Source organism: Dipodomys merriami, unplaced genomic scaffold (assembly GCF_024711535.1).
Source record: "Dipodomys merriami isolate MVZ:Mamm:240054 unplaced genomic scaffold, mDipMer1.0.p SCAF_41, whole genome shotgun sequence".
NCBI lineage: Eukaryota > Metazoa > Chordata > Mammalia > Rodentia > Heteromyidae > Dipodomys > Dipodomys merriami.
The window spans coordinates 3,507,048-3,527,229 of NW_027205715.1; the positions used below are offsets into that span (position 1 = coordinate 3,507,048).

Below are 20,182 nucleotides of genomic sequence, written 5' to 3' on the forward strand. Positions count from 1 at the left end.
ACATAGGGACCTGCTTACTGGCTCCCAGCTGGGCTCCGCAGAGAACTGTCACCCGCCCTCTTATCAGCAGACTCTGTCCTGGGTGCCAGGCTGAGACCCAGCCTTTCCTTGTATACCCTGGGCTCAGGGAACTCACTATTGCTGCCTGTGAATAATTCTCACAATGCCTGCTCCTGCAGGACGGGGCTGAGTTCAAATTCAACCCACAGGCCTCACCAGGAGGGCAGCTGCCCCTAATGCCACCTCAATAGTAAAAGACTCAAGTGCCAGCTCCTGTTTCTTATTGAGACTCCTTCCCTTCCACCTCAACTCAGTATAAAGCTGCTGGGGGCAGCTGGCTTAGAAATTAAACATTAAAGGTAAATCCACTACCTATACCTTACTACCCAGAGCAAGACCAAGGGAAAGCAGAGAGGATTTATTTAGTATTTATTACCCACTCTACTAGGAAACATCTTAGATGGAGAAACTGAGGGTCAGAGAAGGCAAGTAACCTCCTTGAGGTTGCATAGCCAGTAAGAGGCTAAGGAAAGATTTGAGTCCATCAGACGCTCGACCAGAAGTATTCTCTTGTCCGCATTAGATGCATACCACACCTCCTCCTTCTTGGACAGGGGCTCGATGCCAGACCCCCCAAGCTCTGATGGTAGTCCATTCCCTCATTCCCTCACTCATTCAATGACACTTGATCCTGTCTCAGGCTGATGCTGGCTCCTCACCCTCACTCCATACCTGCCACACTTTCAGGTCTGCTCTGAGAAAGTGAACTCCATTTATTATAAAACACTGGGTTTATCACATCGTATTATGAACAACTGCCGCTGGACCACCAAGACCTAAAGAGGCAGCAGCCTGGCTTGGGGCCCCGCGACGCTCCTTTGGCCTGCCCCACCTCTGCATGAGGTGCTGGTCGAGGCCCCCTGTACTGGGAGCCAGGCCGTCCTATGTCCACAGGACCAAATGGGTGTGAGTCCTGGGTACACATATATATGATCAAACAGGCCTCCCTGCCAGGCCCGGCTGTCATCCTCCTGGGCGAAGCAAGAGGCCTGTGGCTGGGGCAGGGTCTGGACAGCCGTCCTGCCCAGGCAGCTCTGTCAGTTGGAGTGGCTTCAGGCCAATCCACCCAGCCCTGGAGGTTCTAGGCCACCTGGATCTGCAGGTCCTCGTCCTCATCCAGGTCACTGGCTCCGTCCCCGGCCTCCTCGGTGCCAAAGCGGGCACTGCGCATCTTCCCAAAGAGGGGGGCATTCTGCTGCTGCCTGCGGAGCCTGGGGGGTGGGAGTGATGAGAGGTCAGGGCAGGAGTTTGGCCCTGCTGCTTCCTGACAATGTGGCTGCAGCTGCGCTGACAGCGGTTGCACCCTCCCTCGTGGATGCCCGTGCCAGGTACCATGAGGTACCTCCATTTGCAGCTGGGGGCTTAGAGAGGGGATCCAGCTGGCTCAATGTCAGAGGGAGCAGATTTGGGTCATCTAGAGCCCTTCTATCCTGAATAAAATTCCTAAGGTCAAAATGTACTAGGCCAACTCAGCCCCTGGCAGAAGAGCTGGTGCAGGAAATGACCCCCCACTCCCACCCCGGCAAAGCGGCCGCCTGGCTGGCCAGCCAGCGTATCTTACTGGAAGGCATGAATTATTAACACAGTACAGAGGAGGCTCCATTACGGCGAGGTGATTTAGTGAGTCGTCCCAGACATTAAAACAGGAAAAGTGGCGAACTGAACACAGACAGCGGTGCTCGGGGATCCCGCTGACCCGGCCGCCCCACACATGCAGGCCTGCAGCCGAACGGGACGCTGTGGCTCATTTCCAAAGTTTCGGTCTCTGAGGACTGTGACCTAGGCTGAGTGGCCTTGCAAGGGGTGGGTGCCGCTGGACTTGGAATCCCAAGTCAGGTGCCACCTAACTTGGAATCGCTCCAGGCAACTGGGGAAACTGAGGCTCAGTACCTGTCCTTTAAGACACAAGGCCTTAGCACACAGCAGCACTGAGTGAGTTTGGGTTCCACCTGGCCCCCATCTGGGAGCAGCATTTCCTCCCTGCTAGTCCCCTAGATCCCTCTTTCCTTTCCTTTTGTCTTTCCAGACAGGCCCACTGCTTCTGGCAGGACACAGAACCCATGCCTAAGCCCCTCCCCTGGGCGGCAATGAGGCTAGCAAGAGTAGTGACTCAGTACTTACCTGCGGGTGCTTTTAGGAGCATGAATCAGCTGGTTTAATTCTCATAGGAGATAAGAACCACCATCAAGCCAATCAAGCTGGGTAGTGGTGGCTCCCACCTAGAAATCCTAGCTACTCAGGAGTTTAAGGCTAACCCAGATAAGACAGAAAAAGTCCTTGGATCTATCTCCAAACTAACTAGCAAAAAGCTGGGATGGGGGTGTGGCTCACATGGTAGAGTACCAGCTGAGAATGCAGACTATCCAAGAAATTTTTTTTTTTTTTTTTTTTTTTTGTCAGTCATGGGGCTTGAACTCTGGGCCTGGGCGCAGTCCCTCAGCTCTTCAGCTCAAGGCGAGCGCTCTACCACTTGAGCTACAGCGCCACTTCCGGTTTTCTGGTGGTTTATTGGAGATAGGAGTCTCACGGTCTCTTCTGCCCGGGCTGGCTTTGAACCGCGATCCTCAGATCTCAGCCTTCTGAGTAGCTAGGATTACAGGCGTGAGCCACCAGCGCCCGGCTATCCAAGAAATTTAAAAAAGAAAATAAAATACAGGGCTGGGAATGTCACTTAGTGGTAGAGTGCTTGCCTAGCATGCATGAAGCCCTGGGTTCAATTCCTCAGTACCACATAAACAGAATAAGCCAGAAGTGACGCTGTGGCTCAAGCTCAGGGACAGTGCTCAGGCCCTGAGTTCAAGCCCCAGGACTGGCAAAAAATAAAATAAAATACAGAACCACATCAATCCCATTTTCCAGATGGGAAAACAAGCAGATCCAGTGATACAAAGCATTCCAAGACTACCCAGCCGCCCTGCTCTCCCAGCCTGAACTCAGGTCCCTCATCTGAGGGTAAGAACACAGTGCTGTGGCCACCTCCTCTGCTCCCCCAGGCTTCTAGGCTGAAGAGGACACTTGGATCTGAATGTCTCTGACATTTCCTGGCTCAGGAGAAGTGCAGGGTCCAGGCTAATTCATAAAGGAGGGGGCAATGGGGCAGGATGGGAAGAGGAAGGGAGTGGTGAAGTGGGCTGATTATTCACCCTCAGACCTCCAGGGATGATCATCCTTCAAAGCAGGAGCCCTCTGCCTCTCCCTGATCTCCCCCCAACCCTTCACATCCCTGCTGTTCTGGGGGATCTGAGGCCCTGTGGCCCTGGGGCTGCCTATTCTTGTTGGTGACTCCCAGCCCTGCTGGCCCCGCCTCCGGCAGTCTTGGCCTTGGCAGAAACCTCCTTGGCAGCCCTTCCTGACCTCACTCCACCCAGGGTCCCCAGCTGGGCTCGCTTCCTGCATGCAGCCCCTCCTGGTTTCCTGGCTGTGACCCTTCCTGCCTAGAGGGGGACAGGATTCTGGCTCCCCAGATCTCTTCCTTCTGGACCATCCCCTCTGGCCCTCTTGGGGGCTCCAGCCCTGACCATGTTTTCCGCCCAGGGTCTGGGCTTGCCCTGGGCCCTGTGGGGGTCCCCTCTCCTGCTGGCTAGCCTGCCACGGCTTACCTGGACTGTAGGTGCTCCAGCTGCACCTGCAGGTTCTCGCTCTGCTCCGTCTGCTCATCTAAGGATCGCTGCAGCTTCCGGGCCTGGTTGTGAGCTTCATCCAGCTGTGGGTGAGTAAGGGTCAAGTTCATGACAGTCACCAAGGTCCAGTCATCCACTGGGTCTGGTCCATCCCTGCTGCCCTCCCCTCCTCCCTCTCCTGACATCCACCTGCCTTCCCCACCTGGCAGCCCAGGGGGACAACTACCCAGCCCTCAGCACATACCAAGCTACTACAAACCCTCACTACATATCCATTTGCACATCCACCGTCCAGCCACCACTTCTGGCAGTCCTCCCTCCCTCCCTGGCCCATCCAGGAGTCCTCACTCACCCTCACCCACTCATTCACCTTGTACCTTTCCTTCCCACCCACCTGCCGCCCACCTGCTCTCTGCCCTGGGTACTCACCTCATCCTCGGCCTGGGCCAGTTCTTTCTTGAGCTCCTCCACGCGCAGACGCAGCTTCTTCACCTCAGCCTCGTGCTGCTCCACACGCCGATTGGCATGGGTCAGCTCTGCCACCTTTTCCTGGACCTGCTTCTTCAGCTTGCCATGTACGTGCTTCAGGTCGGCCAGTTCCTACGGAGAGGTGAGGGGAGAAGGGTTCAGGCTCATGGAGAGGGGAGTGGTAGGGTGGGGAGGGGAGGGGGGAGGGAGAACGGGGGCGCCCTGGGCAGTGCTGGGACCTGGAGTACCAGCATTCAGGACTGAGGGTAGTGAAGGAGTGGGTGGTGGATGGGTGAGTGCAAGAGGTATGGAGATGGGCTGAGGAATTCCAAGTAGGGAGGAGTTGGTGTCAAAGGGAGAGCTCCATCATCAGAAGTAGAAAGGCACTGTAATCCTAACCACTCAAGAGGCTGAGATCCGAGGGTCTTCGTTTGAAGCCAGCCTAGGCAGGAAAAAGTCTGTGACTCTTATGTCTATTTAACCAGCAAAAAAATGGAAGTGTTCTGGAAGTGTGGATCAAATGGTAGAGCGCCAGCCTCTACCAGTAAAAGCTAAGGCCCCATGGGCTTGCCCTCTCCCTCTGCCTTGACCCAGCCTGCTCACACCACTTCTGCCTGAAGTTCTCCCCAAATGCCCATGGCTCCAGCCTCGTCCATCCTGACCCCAGTGCCACAGGGTCCTCATTCCTCCACTGTTCCTGTCCTTCCCACCTTGGGACATATAGTCACACTATTCTCCCAACCAGGGCAGTTCATCTCCAGTGACCTGCCCCTTTCCCTGGAGATCCAAGCTCAAATGCTGCCACTTCCAGGAAGCCTTCCCAGAACCTGGGGCCTATGCCAGATCCCCGGTGTCTCTTCCTGCCCTATCAAGGGAACTGTGGGAGGGGTTCTGGCATCTGTGACCCAAAGACTTATGCCCACTCATGAGCCATGTGTTCTGGGATGAGGGTACTCCTCTATTCACTGTGATGTCCTTAACACACTGTAGGCACTAACACATGCAGCTACTGTTTAATCCAGACCCACAATAGGTGCTCAATAATGTGGCTAGAAGTACCAACAGGTCTAGCATACAGTGGGTGCTAAATAACTGCAGCCACAAGCTGAGAATCTCTCACCCAAAAAGCTTAGGATCAGAAGTATTTGGCCCTGCAGATTTTTTTTTTTTTAGGACACTGGAATCTTTGCACATGCATAATGGGACCCGAGTCTGATTCATTTACATCCATATACGCCTGGCTTTTCTTCAATGATCCAGAGCCTGAGAGACTATTATACAGCATTGCCAGTGTGCCAGTGTTCTGGAGGTTCTGGGCTGGCAGTGGCTAGGTGGGCATTCTTCCTGTTTGAGCCACACAGCGCCAGCATTTTGATAGGAACCCACAGCTGTCAGGTATGGAATTTTCTACCTGGCTATCATTCAGATTTTGGATTTCAGATGTTTGGCCCAGTTAGGCAGAAGCTGTAGTGTAATTATCAACACAGCAGGCACAGTGCCGGCATACTCCACTCCCTGCCCCACCTTGTTCTTCTCGAACAGGGCGGCCTGGCTGGCCCGCAGGTCGCAGTCCAGGGCGCTGGCCGTCTGCCGCCGCCGCCGGGCCAGGGCCTCCTCCAGGTCCCCGACCTGTGCCCGCAGCTTCTTGTTCTCTCGCTCCAGGCCCAGCTTCTCTGTCTCCAGCCGCTCACGGCGGCCCCACTCTGCTGCGTTCTCTGCCTGCAGCCGCTCCATCTGCAATAGGACAACAGGACAGGACGGCTTGAGTCTCCTGGGGAACAGGCGTGAAGGGCGGGGCAGGACACCCCGCCTCCTCCCGCAGCCATTTTTGGCTCCAGGAAGCAGATCCAGCTGCAGCGGATATAATTATACTGAGTTTCTTTCATGGTGGGCAGGATGTGGGGTGCTTCTGGTCTCTGTGTAGGAGGGCACCCTGGGGTGAGCGGCCTTGCCTTGTCCCTCTAGTCCTGGGGCCCCAGATCCTGGCCCCTTACCTCTCCCCTCAGCTCGGCTATTTTCCGGTCCATGCTGGAACGCGCGCCCAGCTCGTCCTCCAGGTCTTCAGACATGCGGCCCAGCTCATCCTGGTGTGCCTCCTTCAGGATGCTGAGCTGCAAGGACCACACAAAACTGGTGACGGAGAACCACCAGGATTTAAACTCGGATGGGGGGCGGGGGGAGCAGGGCGCAGGGTGATGTATTGGTCAGGAGGGTTCCAGGAGCCTGAGGCCACACCCAAATGGAGCAGAGCAGGCCCACTGCGGGGCCTTTGCACATCTTCTGCCTGGAACAGTGTGAGGTGTTTTGCAGGATTGGTCTCTCCTGTCCACCTGGCCTATAAGAGGGGCCCCCCTGTCCTCCTCCCCACTGCAAGCCAGAGGAAAGGGGCTTGTCTGCCTCCTCCTTTGTATCCCTGCAGGGGACTTGGCAGACAAATCTCAAAGACACACCTACTAAGCCTTCCACCAGTCTGAGCATGGGGTTCAGACCTGGTTGGAATGCTTTCTATAAATAACTATTATATATTATGTATAATATATACAACATGTATTATCTATTGCCATAATAATCTAATACCCTGTTGCTCAGCAGAAAATCCCAATGAATTGTGGCTCCATGCCACCCCCCTGGGCGAGTCTTCAACATGCAATGCTGGGGGCAAGACCAGATGCACAAGGCAGAACTTCCTGTTCTTCACTTTCCTGTAAATGTTTATAGTTCATGATCTGAACAGCTGAGCTAGGTTGCTCCGCCCATACCCTCAGTTGAAGATAAACAGATGGAGGAGAGATAGAGCTGGGGTCTGGGATTCTGCGTCAGGAGTTGCTCAAGAGATCCTGGAAGACCAGCCTCCATCTCTTCCAGGCCCAAGTTTCAGGTTTTGAGATCTGTGGAAACCCAATGGCTCCAGCCCAGCTTTCCCAGGGCCGACCTCGCCCCCTGGTGGCCATGCTGGGCCTGCACAGGAGGCAGAAGTGGCAGCCCAGCCTGTCCCCACCAGCCCTCTTACCCCCCCCCCCCCCACGCCCGTTACTGCCACAGGGGAGTCCTCTGTGCTTCCTCATTTGTAAGCTGGGGACAGGGGGACTCAACCTCCTTCAGTACCACAGGAGTTCAAGGCCACCCAGCACATGCTTGGCATCAGATGAGTCAGTGTCCCATCTGACTCCATTGTGGTCACAAGCGCTGTGAGATCCTGCTCCTGCATTTGCTGTGAATACTCTGCTCCCACATTTTCTCAAAAATGCCTTCTACTAGCCCCATTAGGGCTGGCGTCAAATGTGACTTTCATATAGAAGCCTTTCCTGGCCCCACCTCAGCTCTCTCATGCTGTTTATATTCCTTTGTGACTCAAGTATTTCCCTGCCTGGTCACCATATATTCCCAGTGCCTTGTTGCTGGGTAGCTTCGTCTGTCTGCTCTGTCCTCCACAGAGGGAGGACCCCTGAAGAACAGCTAGGGTCAGCCCCAGGTCTCAGAACAACATCTGAATGAATGAATGGATTCCAGCTTTTGCTGTCCCCACTGCTGGAATTCAACAGTGATCTACTGCCACCTCCAGGACGCCCTCCACGTCTCCAGACTCACTTGCTTGAGCATCTCCTGCTTGGTCTTGTTCAGCTCCTCATACTTGATCTTCCACTGGCTGAGCTCCACCTCCAGCTTCTCAATGTTTCTGCTCAGTGCCAGTTTGTCCCTGGGGCAGGGGGATAATTATAAAGTAATCTGAAATGAGACATTTGGTTTCTGGAGGCTAGAAATCCAAAGCTGAGTGTTGGTAAGATGGTTCCACCTTGGGCTGGGACAAAGAACCTGTCCTCACTGACTCCCCTCACCCCATCCTCCACCAGCTTCTGGGAATTGCCTGGTGCCTCTGATGACAGCAGCAATGACATCTTGAGGACAGACACCTCACCTGACCTTCGCCTTCACAGGGCCCTCCGTGTCTGCACCCTGGTCAGTGCTCAGTCCTTTACAGGCCCAGCTGACAGTCCTCTGTTCCTCCTTAGTTCCTCTGCCTCTTCCTTTTCCTCTAGCTATCCTTTGAACTTGGCCTTCCAGCTCCATCCTCTGACCCCACAGGCTTCTGGCTTCAGACACCACCAGTTTGCTGAGGACTTGCACTTCCGCCTGCCATCCAGTCTCATTCACAAACTCACCCACCTCCAGGCCAAGTTACTCCCACATCCCTGAACCAAACTCCCAACCAACTTCCTCCCTCCTCCTGCTTCACCTGAACCACAGCACTCTCCTACTCTACCAAGCCCACCAGACCAAGCTCTTGGGGATTCTATCACCTTTCTTTTCTTCCTTCTTCCCTCCTTCTCCTCCGTCCCTTCTTCCTCCCCTCCCCTTTTCTTTTTTTCCTTTTGGCATTGCTGGAGTTCGAACTCAGTGTCTTCCTAGACAGACACCTTACCACCAAGCCACAAGTTGTGGGACTTGAACTCTGGGCCTGGGCGCTGTCCCTCAGCAATTCAGCTCAAGGTAAGCGCTCTACTACTTGAGCCACAGCACCACTTCTGGTTTTCTGGTGGTTTATTGGAGATGAGTGTCACGGACTTTCCTGCCCAGGCCAGCTTTGATCCTCCATCTACAGATCTCAACCCCCTGAGTAGCTAGGATTACAGGTGTGAGCCACCAGTGCCTGGCCAGCCCTTTTTTGAATTGGTTGCTTTCCCAGACTTGTATCTGAACCGTAATCCTCCTATTTAAGACTTTGCACCTTAGCTGACATAATACGGACATGCCACAATGCCCAGCTTCTTCTACTGAGATGGACTTTTCTGCCCAGGATGACCTGGAACCATGATCCTCCAATCTCAGTCTCCCAAGTAGCTAGGATTACAGGCATGAACCCCTGGCACCTGGGCAGATTTGGCCTTCTTTATGAATGTCTTAAGAGCTGAACACAGTGCTTGGCCCAGGACAGATGAATATTATTTTAGAAGGAATGAGTAAAAACTAGCCCTGAGCTGGGCGCCGGTGGCTATTCAGGAGGCTGAGATCTGAGGATCATGGTTAAAAGCCAGTCTGAGCAGGAAAGTCCATGAGACTCTTATCTCCAATTAATCACCAGAAAACACCAGAAGTGGTGCTGTGGTTCAAGTGGTAAAGTGCTCACCTTGAGCTGAAGAGGTGAGGGACAGCGCCCAGGCCCAGAGTTCAAGCCCTATGACGGACAAAAAGCAATACAAAACAAAACAACAACAAAAGTATCCCTGGTCCATTGGGTGCTCTAAAATCCAGGCCTCCTGACTCAAGAGTACCTGTACCTTGCTGATGGCACATTCTGAGACACACATATTCATTCTGAGGTGCTGGGGGGTATCCCAGCCTGCACCTGCCTCCCATTTCTCCCCAGACTTACTCTCGCTCCTTGAGCAGCACCTTCTGGGACTCATCCAGCCGCAGCCGCAGGGCAGTCAATTTGGAGGTGTCATCCTCCGTGGCCACAGGGTCCTCCCAAGGCATCCGGCTGCGCTCCGGGCGGCCTGAGCTGCCCCGTGAACCTCCGGCTGCCACGCCTCGGGACTCCCAGCCTCCCTCGGGCTCCTCAGGCCTGCTCTTCAGCAAGCTTTCCACCAGGTCCAGCTCCTGTGGGGATGGAGGTGGAGGCTGCCCCTGGCTGCTGGGCTCTCTCCTGGCAGTCTTCCTTGTGGCCTCTCTCAGGCTTTTGGTCTGCTCAGCTTGGTGGGGGTATTGGAGCACATCACAAAATGCCTGTGGGCCCTAGCTTCCTCCGTCCTGCTGCTTTGCCTGGGGAGGCGGCCTCTCCTTCTCTGGGGTATGTGGCAGACTGACCTCCAGATTGTCTTGCCCTTTATCTTTTGGAACTGCAAAGTTAGGCACTGGGGTTTCCAGCAAAGGTAGTTAAGATCCCCTTCACTGCAAGTATGCAAGCGTTTGGTGGGACTGGTCAGAATAGAAGCTGCAGTGAAATGTGGCCTACAGCTTAAGACCTGATTCCCTCAAAAGGAACTTGGGGCTGGGAATGTGGCTTAGTGGTAGAGTGCTTGCCTAGCATGCATGAAAACCTGGGTTCAATTCCTCAACACCATATAAACAGAAAAAGCCAGAAGTGGTGCTGAGGCTCAAATGATAGAATGCTAGCTTGAGTAAAAGAAGCTCAGGGACAGTGCCCAGACTCTGAGTTCAAGCCCAGGACTGGCAAAAAAAAAAAAAAAAAAAAAAAGGAATTTAATCCTTCCAAGGAGATGGGTGGCTCTGAGGACTTGGGGAACAATGACTTTCCTCCTCAGGTGCCCTCCCCCTGGAGCATCCGAGATGCCATTGGGCATAAAGCCCCATTTCACAAATCAGGAAGACAAGGAACTCATTTCTGGTCACCAAATGCAGAGCAGCATGGCTGGTGTGCCAATTCATCAGGCAGGCCTGGGGATCCTCAATGTACCCAGCATCAGCCCTCTTACTGTGATGACAACCATATCAAGAGAACAGGCAGAGTGCAGTGCAGCCCCGACCAGGGCAGGAACAGGCAGATCTTGCACAGAGGGCTTCAGCTGCCAACAGGAAGCAGTGCCCACCTGAGTCCTAGGAGAGTGGCTGGCCTGCCTGGGGACAGAGGTGGGGAGCTGAAGAGGACCCCATCCCAGGGACCTTCTGGCACTAGGCCTACTGGATCAGAAGACTGCCCAGACTCCCACCATGGATGCCCCGCCATACTGTTACCACATACTGGATGCCTGGATTCAAATTCCAGCACCTGTAGGACCTTGGATCTAAGCCCCTTCCACCCCAGAGGCTTCTGTGGGGATAACTGGAGAGATGCAGCGGGACTTCCTCTGGCATTCTGCAGCTAACTCCTCCACATCCCCCCAGCCTAGCTCCAACGTGACCCCCCAAAAGCTACCCATGTGCTCCCACCCCTTAGCTCTGATCCATCCTTCTCCCCAAGTTCAAGTTCAAGTAGCTCTGCTACTAATTGATAACTTCCAGGCAAGTCTCTGGGCCCCTCTTGTGGCAAGGGGACAATTGATGGGTTCTGTTGAGTTCTCAGGGCCGCTAGAACCTGGGATTTCCATCCCAGAAGTTGGTGCAGAAAGGAATGGACTGGAGTGTCCTGGAGGCAGACCGGGAGGTCCTCCCTAACTCCATCAGGAAGGAGCCCGGAAGTCCTGACTTCCTCCTTGGTGCACCCACTTTCAGACCCAAGTGCAAGGTGGAGCCCCCGCCCCCTGCGCACCTGGCTGCCCGGCGGCCTCTCGGCCCCGACGTCGCGCACCGGCTCGCGCTCAGGGTCAGGGTCCTCGCCGCCATCGTCCTGCGTCCTGCCCGCCGCGCCCCGCAGCCGCGCCAGCTCGCGGCCCCGCGCCTCGCACTCGCCCTGCGCCTCCTGGCGCTCGCGTCGCGCTCCCGCCAGCTCCTTGGTGAGCGCGTCCAGGCGCTGGCGCAGCTGGCGCACCTCCTCGCGCGCGCGGTTGCGCTCGGCGCGCACCTTGCTCCACTTCTCGCGCCAGTTCGCCGTGCAGTCTGACCACCAGCGCATGGTCTTCTCCATCTGCGCCGCCCGCGCGCGCGCCTCCTCCAGCTCCCGCAGCCGCAGCTCCTCGCGGCTCTCCCAGTCCCCATCGGCCAGCAGCGCGGGTGGGGGCGCGGGCAGGGCGGGCGGCAGGGCCAGCGCGGGCGGGGGTCCTGGCGAGGGCGTGCCGCTGGACGGCGTGGGGGGCAGCGAGTCGGCCGGTCCCGTGCGCTCCGGCGAAGGGCCGCCCAGGATGGTCAGGAGGCTGCCCTTGACCAGCTGCGGGGATTCGGCCAGCCGGGGGCTCGGCCCGTGGCTCATGGTGCGGCCGAGCAGGCTCTAGACTCGAACTCTTGTGGGTCAGGATCAGGGACCGAGCAGGAGACGCCGGGTAGGCGCGACAGCACTGTACATGGTGACTGTCAGGACTCGCTGCTCTCAGACCTGCCTCCTGGGATCTGCGGGAGAACAGGACCCCGGTTAAGCTGTGACGACCCTCAGTCTCCTAGATCAGCCATGAGGGTACAGCAGTGCCCAGTACGAGGGGGGTGCTCCAGGGTGGAACACCTCCAGCCCCCTAGTCCCCATCCCTTAGCAATGCGGCTGATCTAAACTTTGCCTTGCTGGCCCACTGCTCTACCACCCGTTGGAGGGCCGCAGACTCCACATTCACACCAAACCACGAAGGACCATGACAAATTTGCTTACAACCACCTTCTGTCCTGCTGCTGTGACCTCTCCCTTCGCAAGTCTAACTTCTCATCCTTAGAACTCCTCTGAAGTCCCCCTAGAAGCCCTCCCGAACCCCAAGACAGGTTCAGAAGCTCCTGTTTCCCCCCTGTCTGCAGGAACCAACCCTGACGTGTATCCATGCACACTCCCCACCCCATCCCAGGCTGTGAGTGCTGAGAGCAGGGGCTGTTGGCTCTGGCCACTGCTGTAGTCCTGGTGTGGGATGACAATTTGGTGGAGATCTGACTGCAGGCCAGGGCTTTATGCAAATCACATCCTTTATTTATTCTTCTCAGATGCTAGCTGAGAAAAATTATCACCAGCATTTACAAGGTTCATGAGTCCAAATGCAAACACTGGTGAGGGTGGGTTGATTAAACGCATATGGGCAGAAACAGATGGGTCTGAGGTGGTGGTGAGCTGGGGTTGTAGGAAGCTCTGCCACAGCACCCCGCCCCCCATCATGCACACCTTGCAGATATCTCCTCTGGCTGGTCTGTCTGTCTATCTGTTTCTTTTTGGCAGTGCAAGGGGTTGAATTCAGGGCCTCTTCTTTGTCAGGCAAGCACTCTATTACTTGAGCCAGGCCCTCAGCCCTTTTTGCTTTATTTTGTCCTACTTATGCTTCCTGTGTAGCTGAATACCTGCCATTTCCGAGTGACCAGTGCATGATTAGTGGTGCTCTCAGCAAAGCTGAGGGGACATGGACACTGGCTGTTCCCAAGGCTGCCTGGTCACGCTCATGTTCCCCTCCATCTCCCTCAGTCTCAAACCCTCCCAGGATCTGCAGGTGATCTAATGTGAAGGAAGCTGTCAAGCTTGCTTTCCTTTCTGCCAGAGACAGCACCTACTTGAGTACAGGCTTTCCTCCTACCCATCCAGCCCTGTGATGATGTCCTTTCCACCATCCTTACCCAGCCCCTCCTGGCACTTTCCCCTCCCCTCCCCTCCCTCCACATCTTTTCATGGCCCACCAAGAATGGTCCAAACTCATCCCCCTCCCCATATTAATGCCACTGCCATGCTGTGCCCTCTTCAACTCTGGAAACAACTGCGCCTGCTGCCTTAGGTCATTTTCTTCCAGATTCTGTTCTCTTGTGTTTCCCTCCTCTCCCCATCTCCTCCCCTCTGCCCATACCTGAGTCACTGTCCACCACCTTTGACCTCCTTCAGATCCATTCTCACAGTAATAGCCAGAATGAAATGTTTTTTAACAGTACTTTGTCTTGAACTCAGGGCCCAGGTGCTGTCCCAGGAGCTTCTTTAGCTTAAGACTAGCACTACCACTGGAGCCACAGGGCCACTTCCGGCCTTTTCTGAGTAAGTAGTTTTGATTGGAGATAATAGTCTCATGGACTTTCCTTCCCCAGGCTGACTTTGAACCATGATCCTCAGATCTCAGCCTCTTGAATAGCAAGGATTACAGGCATGAGCCACCGGCACCCCCAGTACCCAGCACAGAGTGAGTTTTTAAAATGTGAATCTGACTGGCTCTTTGTCTCTGTATAAATGGGACTCCTACTCCTTCTAGAACTCTAACTCCAATCTTTCTTCTTCAATCTAAAGAAGCCATGGCCCACTGCTGTAGCTCCCAGGCTGTGGTCCTAACCTAACCCGGGTCCCCAAAGGGCCCAGTCTCTCTCCTGTTCTTGTGTCCAGGCTGACACTAGCCCTGGTTACCCCCGAGCTGCACCTGCTCCTACCTTCACCTGGGTGGCCAGGCACCACAGGCCTCCCAGCCCTGTTTTAGATCTGTGACCAGAGTGGTGTGAGCTCCCCTGGCCTTGGTGACCTTGTGCTGCTGATGACTGCACATCTGCCTTCACTTGACAGGTACCCTCGGCTCAGCTCTGCCACCAAGAAACAAGGCCCTTTGGGGCCTCAGGTTCTGGCACCTGTGGAATGGGTGGAGGCGAGGGGTATGCTTCAACTTCACCTACACACTTGCTGAAATGCAGTATCTTGGGACAGGCCCCCAGAGGGGGTGCAACTGAGTATGCGCTGTAGGGTCCAAGCCTGGGTCACATGAGTATTCAAGCTGCCTTCTAACCAACCAGAGTTCCCCACAGACATGTGTCCTGAGCCCAGGACTACCCAGGATCCAGGATCCAGGACTATCCAGGATCCAGGTCCACAGACATTTCTGACAGCACCAGGAATCCCTGGCAGGCTGAGTGCACACTGTCACACCTGCACATGGCAGATGGGTCAAAGATGAGCAAAGATAGCCCTTTGAGAAGTGGTTCTCCCACGTATACATGCACTCCTGTGTGTGTGTGTGTGTGTGTGTGTGTGCGTGCATGCACACACAATCACTCACTCTTGCTCTCCTCTTTCTCCACTTTCCTGGCCCAGCGCCACAGAGAAGCTCTTGGAAAAGAGAAACAATGTGAGCCAGTGCCTGTGGAGGAGGGGAGGGGAAGGAGGCAGGAAACCCGAGTGCCAGCCAGCAGCAGCCCCTTGTCTGGACACTGCACAGCAGGGCTGGCCTGGCACCCAGGGGCTTTCAGCAGCCCCTAAAATAGGAGTGTGCCTGGTGTGGGGCTTGGCCAGAGGGGCACAAGCCCCTTCCAAGAATCCCAAGCTTATGGTACAGGAGCAGGGCAGGCGTCATCGGGGCCCTAATGGCTTCCAGGCACCCACGCTGAAGGCAAGGATAGAGATGGAGAGTCAGCCCTCAGTCTGGGCTCCTTCTGGGGGTGGGGGCAGGGAAGAGAAGGGAATTGAGAGGGAAGGGGTACAGAGAAAGTGTTTAGGCTGGTTTTCTGGAAATGCACATCACTAACCCACCACAAATCCTGCACGCTTGTGCAGCACCAACGTCTAGTAACTCCTACCTAGCAACTCGCCCACTTCTGCCCCACTCACACAGTTCATAGGCAGCCCTGGCAACCTGAACCCCGAGGCCAGCTCCTGTAGAGAGCCAGGCTCCTTCCCCTGGTACCAGGCTCAGTGGCTTCTTCCCAGGGTGTGTGTGTGTGTGTGTGTGTGTGTGTGTGTCCCTGATTCCTTGTGTGTGTGTGTGTGTGTGTGTGTTTCCCTGATTCATCAAGGAGCAGGTCAGGGTGGAATTAACCTTCATGGGCCCTAGGGAGCTTTTCCTCACTCTATTTCCCTCTCCTGTTTCTCCAAAGTCAACCAGACCTCTCTTAAAAATCAATTATTTAGGTGGTGCTGGTGGCTCACACTTGAAATTCTAGCTACTCAGGAAGCTGAGAACTGAGGATCATGATTTGAAGCCAGCCCAAGCAGAAAAGTATGTGAGATTCTTTATCTCCAATGAATTACTCAGAAAAAGCCAGAAGCCATGGGTGGGGGGGCAGGGGTAGGAGTGAAGTGGGGCACAGGGGGGGGGGAAGAGGAGAAGAAAAGGAAAAACAAAAGAAAACAGAAACAGCCCAAAGTGGCACTATGGCTCAAGTGGTAGAACGCCAGCCTTGAGCACAAAGAGGCTCAGGGACGGTGTCCAGGCCCTGAGTTCAAGCCCTAGGACTGGCAAAAAAAAAAATCTATTATTTATTATTATGAGGATCTTAAGTTCAAAGACATCCAGAAAGGACACTTGTGCTACCTGCAGCTTCTAGGACAGGCCCTGCATACACTCGTTGCTTAAAGCTGACTAGTGGGATGGAGAGAGGAAAGATGAACTCTGACCTTGCATCCCTCGGATAGGCAGGGGAGCAGAGTGGGATTCAGACCTCACCAGCCCCCGCCCAACGAACTGCTTGCTGTCTGGCACAGGACAGTAACAAATGCCTGCCCTGATCTGACACTTGACACTTGTTGCAGGCTTCAGCCTAGTAGCCCCGCCCTCTGGTCGAAGACCAGAAGCTCCTTTTGTTCATGGACTAGTCTGGAATGTCTTTCCCTCCATTCTTCATCTGCAAACTCCTACACCTCCTTCAAGATCCACCAGCAGCATTCCCTTCCCTAGCTTCCCTGTAAAGCGTGGTAGTTCTCTCAAAGCATCACTGTATAGTCTAGCAGGGCACCTGGGTCTTGCTGGCTGACAGCACAGAGCCCTGCCATAAGCATGCGGCTGCCATTGTGTGGATGCTTCCTTGACTGGTTGACAGAAGATGGACAGATGTTTCGGTTACAAAGGAGAGTTTGGGAGGCTTGAGCCATCTTAAGGATCTTTTTTTCCCTTTCCCTAAAACAGGTAGGTGCCTGCACCTATCTGTGGCCAGGGTCAGCTGGGGATCTGGCTTCTTTTCAGAGAAAGCCTAATTGACCCAAAGGGGACATGGCTGTGTTTTGTCTTTAATGTGTTTGAATATGTAATTGTTTACCCAGAGGAGTGCAATGCGAAGGCCTGGATGGGGGCCAGCTGAGGGGATGGGGGACTCAGACGCCCCAGCACTACCCTCCAGCTCAGAATCTGCCCCCCTCCCCTCTCCATCCTCCTTGCAGAACCTTCCAGGTAGGGCTTGGGGCAAGCCCATGGCCACAGGCCTAGCTGCGGGCAGGGAGCAGGGCCCAGCAGGAAACCACAGAGGACAGCCTGATTGGATAAGTGCAGGGCTCAAGGCTGGTCAGCCACAGACTGTGGGCACCTGTCCCTCTGACCTGCCACCCAGGCTCCAGCAGCTGGACCTCCAGGGGAGAACTGGAGGGAGCGCAATGAGGCCTCCAGGCTGGACCTGGCCCGTTCCCATTTACCCCCATCCCAGGTTGAGGAGCACAATCCTGTCATGGGTTCCAACGATTTTCAGGGCTGAGGATGGAACTCAGAGCTTTGCACAGGCTAGGCGAAAGCTCTACTCCTGGCCTACATCCCCAGCTCCTCTAACTTCTTTACAGTTGGGCCAACTGAGGCCAGGAGGGGCAGCTACTTGTCTGGCTCACACTGCGCCTCAGCAGTAAAGGTGGGTGGGAGCTGGAATAATAGGACTGGTGGCCTTCCTTCCAGAGTCCTTATTACCCTGGGAGCACCTGGCTGGACAAGCATCGCTGGGCTGGGGGAAGCCTTCAGGAGTGACTCTCCGCAGCTCCTGCAAGGCCTCACCCCTGCACAGCAGACCTCCCACGAATCCCAGCCCTGCGGTGGACAAGCCCGGTGACACGTGCAGGTCCCTGGCCTAAGGACATTCCTAGAAACTCTGTCCAACAGGTGGGCAAGTCCTGTGCCAACCAGAATCAACACAGCCCTCCACAACTCTCCAGGAAGTGGGGGTGTAAGATCCTACGCCCACTAAGGAGAAACCCAATCTGTGCCCAGGGAAGGGACTGGTCCACATCACCGGCCCCACCTCGGGACACTCCCTTCCTCCTCGTGTCCTGCCGTCCCTCTACCTGCCCCAGCTTTTTCCAGAGGTTACTTTTCTGCTTCCCAGGACACTGAGCCGCCGCCGTCCTCACCTAGTCGCCCCCTCCCTGGACACCCCAACCCCACGAACCGTCCCGCTCCCCCTAGTGGTAGGCAGCGGGAGCTCCCGGGTCCGTTCGGTACGGTCCCGCCCACCCCACCACGCAGCTCCCATTGGCAGACACCGCGGGCCTGCGGGAGGCGCCGTCCTCTGATTGGCCAGTGCCGCCCATCCATCCCGCGCTCGCCATGGTGACCACGTTGGGTCCCCCGGGAGAGTTCCACATTCCGCCCCCGCCCGCCGCCCCCTCCCGCCCGGCCCCGGCCCGGGCCCCGGCCCCGGCCCGCGGTTTTCCGCCGGCGGCCCCTCCCCCATCGCCCCGCAGCCCCTGACCGGGGTGGGGGGGGGGGGGAACGAGGCGCCGGGATGTGAGGGGGAGCCCGGAGTGGAGACCAGAAAGTTCTGCCCCGAGTTTGGGGCTGCCGCGGACCCTCGCGCCGCTCCCCGCGCCTCGGCACCCCCCTGCCTTAACCCCTTCCCACCCGAGGGCCGATCGCGGCCCGAGCGCACCCCGGGGGCGCGGCGGCCTCCCGCCCCGCCGCCCCTGCGCTCACCGCGGGCCGGGCTCTTCGCGGGACTCCGGACGTCCGAGCCGCCGAGGCAGGGTGGAGCGGGCACCGGGCTGCAGCGGCGGCCGCCGGGAGGGCCGGGGGAGGGCCGCCGAGTCTCCTCCTCCCGCCGGGGGAGGGGGCCGGGGGAGCCGCGGGCGGGAGCGCGCGGCCCGGGCGGGAGCCGGGGCGGCCCCGCGGCGACCCCGGCCCCCCGGGCTCGGGGCTGTGCGACCCCGGCCGGGCCTCACCCTCGAGGGGGCCGCGGGCAGGACTCTGGAGGAGCGGGGGAGGGCTCCGGGCTCTGATCTCCGAGCGCCCACCGCGTGCCGGGTGCCCCGTGGCGGGAGTGGGCACCCTGGAGCCTCGCTTAGTACGGGAAGCTGCTTCCCAGGTCTCAACTTCGGTGAAGTGTTCTTGCTACTGCCCGCGCCGCCACCGGGTGGACGTGGGCCAACGAGTGTGTTCCCGCCCCGGGTCTCAGTTTCCCGTTTTGTACAACCAAAGGAGTCGAAAAAGAAGTGTTTCGGATGTGCAGTGGTACTTGGTGCACCGTCCGTCGGAGGCCTCTTCTCTTGGGGTGGGAGGAGGCAGGGTGCTTGCGGTCTTGGCAGTAAAAAGGGCGTGGGGAGGACCTGCCCACCACATCCTGTATCCTGGCGCGGCTGTCTTCCAATAAAAACCCCCAATTCTAAGCTGTGTGGGGGAACCGCTACCTAGAAATACTAAGAATGATGAAGATAAACTAGGCTTACCCTGTGATTAGCAATATTTAGATTATAGCTGCAACCATGCACATATGAGAGTGAAAGAAGAATGAATCAAATAGTAATATTTTGAAGACTTTTTGTTTCTTTTTCCTGACAAAGTTCAGTGTAGAGCATCCTTCCCTTCTGAGCTGGGAAGTGTTTCAGGAAGAAGTGGTGTATTATAAGAATATCTGAGGGCTTCCTCAAAACCAAGGATCACTGTGAATCTTTAGCCCAAATACCACTAATTTTGTGCCGTGCACTGGGGCTTGAACTCTGGCTTAAGCACTGTCCTTTAGCTATTTTGCTCAAGGCTGGTGCTCTACTCCTTGAGACTCATCTCCACTTCCTGCTTTGTGATGGTTAATTGGAGATAGAGTCTCCTGATATTCCTGCCTGGGCTGGCTTCAAACCACAATCTTCAGATTTCAGCGTCCTGAGTAGCTAGGATTACAAGCGTGAGCCACTGATGCCCCACAATGGATAGTGGAACTTTTAACTGAGTTTGGTGTCAGTACATACTTGCCTCTAGCCGTTCCCTTTCTGTACCCTTGACACTGCTTTTGGTCACTGGCCCATTGTCCTTGTCCCTTTTAGTTGGTGTTTGTCTTTGACTCATTTCACTTTTTAGAAATAGTGTCTTTTAAGTACTATTTCATAGTGCAAAATATTAGTTGGAAAAAGAGGAGATCATAAAACTAAGCTGCAGGCCTGGGCACTGTCCCTGACCTTTTGCTCAAGACTAGTACTCTACCACCAGCCTCTGCACCACTTCCAGCTTATTCTTTTTTTTTTTTTTTGTCCAGTCGTGGGGCCTGAATTCTGGGCCTGGGCGCTGTCCTTCAGCTCTTCAGCTCAAGGCTAACGCTCTACCACTTGAGCCACAGCGCCACTTCCGGCTTTTTTCTTTTTTCTTATGTGGTACTGAGGAATCGAACCCAGGGCCTCAGGCATGCAAGGCAAGCACTCTACCACTAAGCCACCTTCCCAGCCCCCAGCTTATTCTTTTTATGTGGTGCTGAGGAATCGAACCCAGGGCTTCATGCGTGCTAGGCAAGCACTCTACCACTAAGCCACATTCCCAGCCCCCATAAAACTAAACATTATGTAAGTAAAATAATTATTACAAATCTGGATGGAAACATTGTTTTTA

At 55.7% G+C, this 20,182-nt stretch overlaps 1 protein-coding gene across 1 annotated transcript; it reads right to left on the reverse strand.

The window, feature by feature from the left end:
* Positions 1 to 416: 416 nt before the first annotated feature.
* On the reverse strand, positions 417 to 18,362 carry Ccdc102a (coiled-coil domain containing 102A). The gene is made up of 9 exons (XM_069992380.1): positions 18,287 to 18,362; positions 11,356 to 12,089; positions 9,520 to 9,746; positions 7,737 to 7,845; positions 6,143 to 6,259; positions 5,673 to 5,882; positions 4,110 to 4,280; positions 3,660 to 3,763; positions 417 to 1,271 (listed from the first exon to the last, which is right to left on the reverse strand). The coding sequence occupies exons 2-9, from the start codon at positions 11,950 to 11,952 to the stop codon at positions 1,142 to 1,144; spliced, it is 1,665 nt and encodes a 554-aa protein (XP_069848481.1). The 5' UTR covers positions 11,953 to 12,089; positions 18,287 to 18,362; the 3' UTR covers positions 417 to 1,141.
* Positions 18,363 to 20,182: the final 1,820 nt, after the last annotated feature.

What these genes read in the sequence shown, in the direction of transcription:
- Ccdc102a (XM_069992380.1), bottom strand. Translation starts at nt 11,952, where the DNA reads ATGAGCCACGGGCCGAGCCCCCGGCTGGCCGAATCCCCGCAGCTGGTC. An exon ending in AGCAGGAGATGCTCAAGCAA is followed by an intron (nt 6,260 to 7,736) that starts GTGAGTCTGGAG and finishes TGGTCCTTGCAG; the next exon opens with CTCAGCATCCTGAAGGAGGC. An exon ending in CCCTGTTCGAGAAGAACAAG is followed by an intron (nt 4,281 to 5,672) that starts GTGGGGCAGGGA and finishes ACCTCTCCGTAG; the next exon opens with GAACTGGCCGACCTGAAGCA.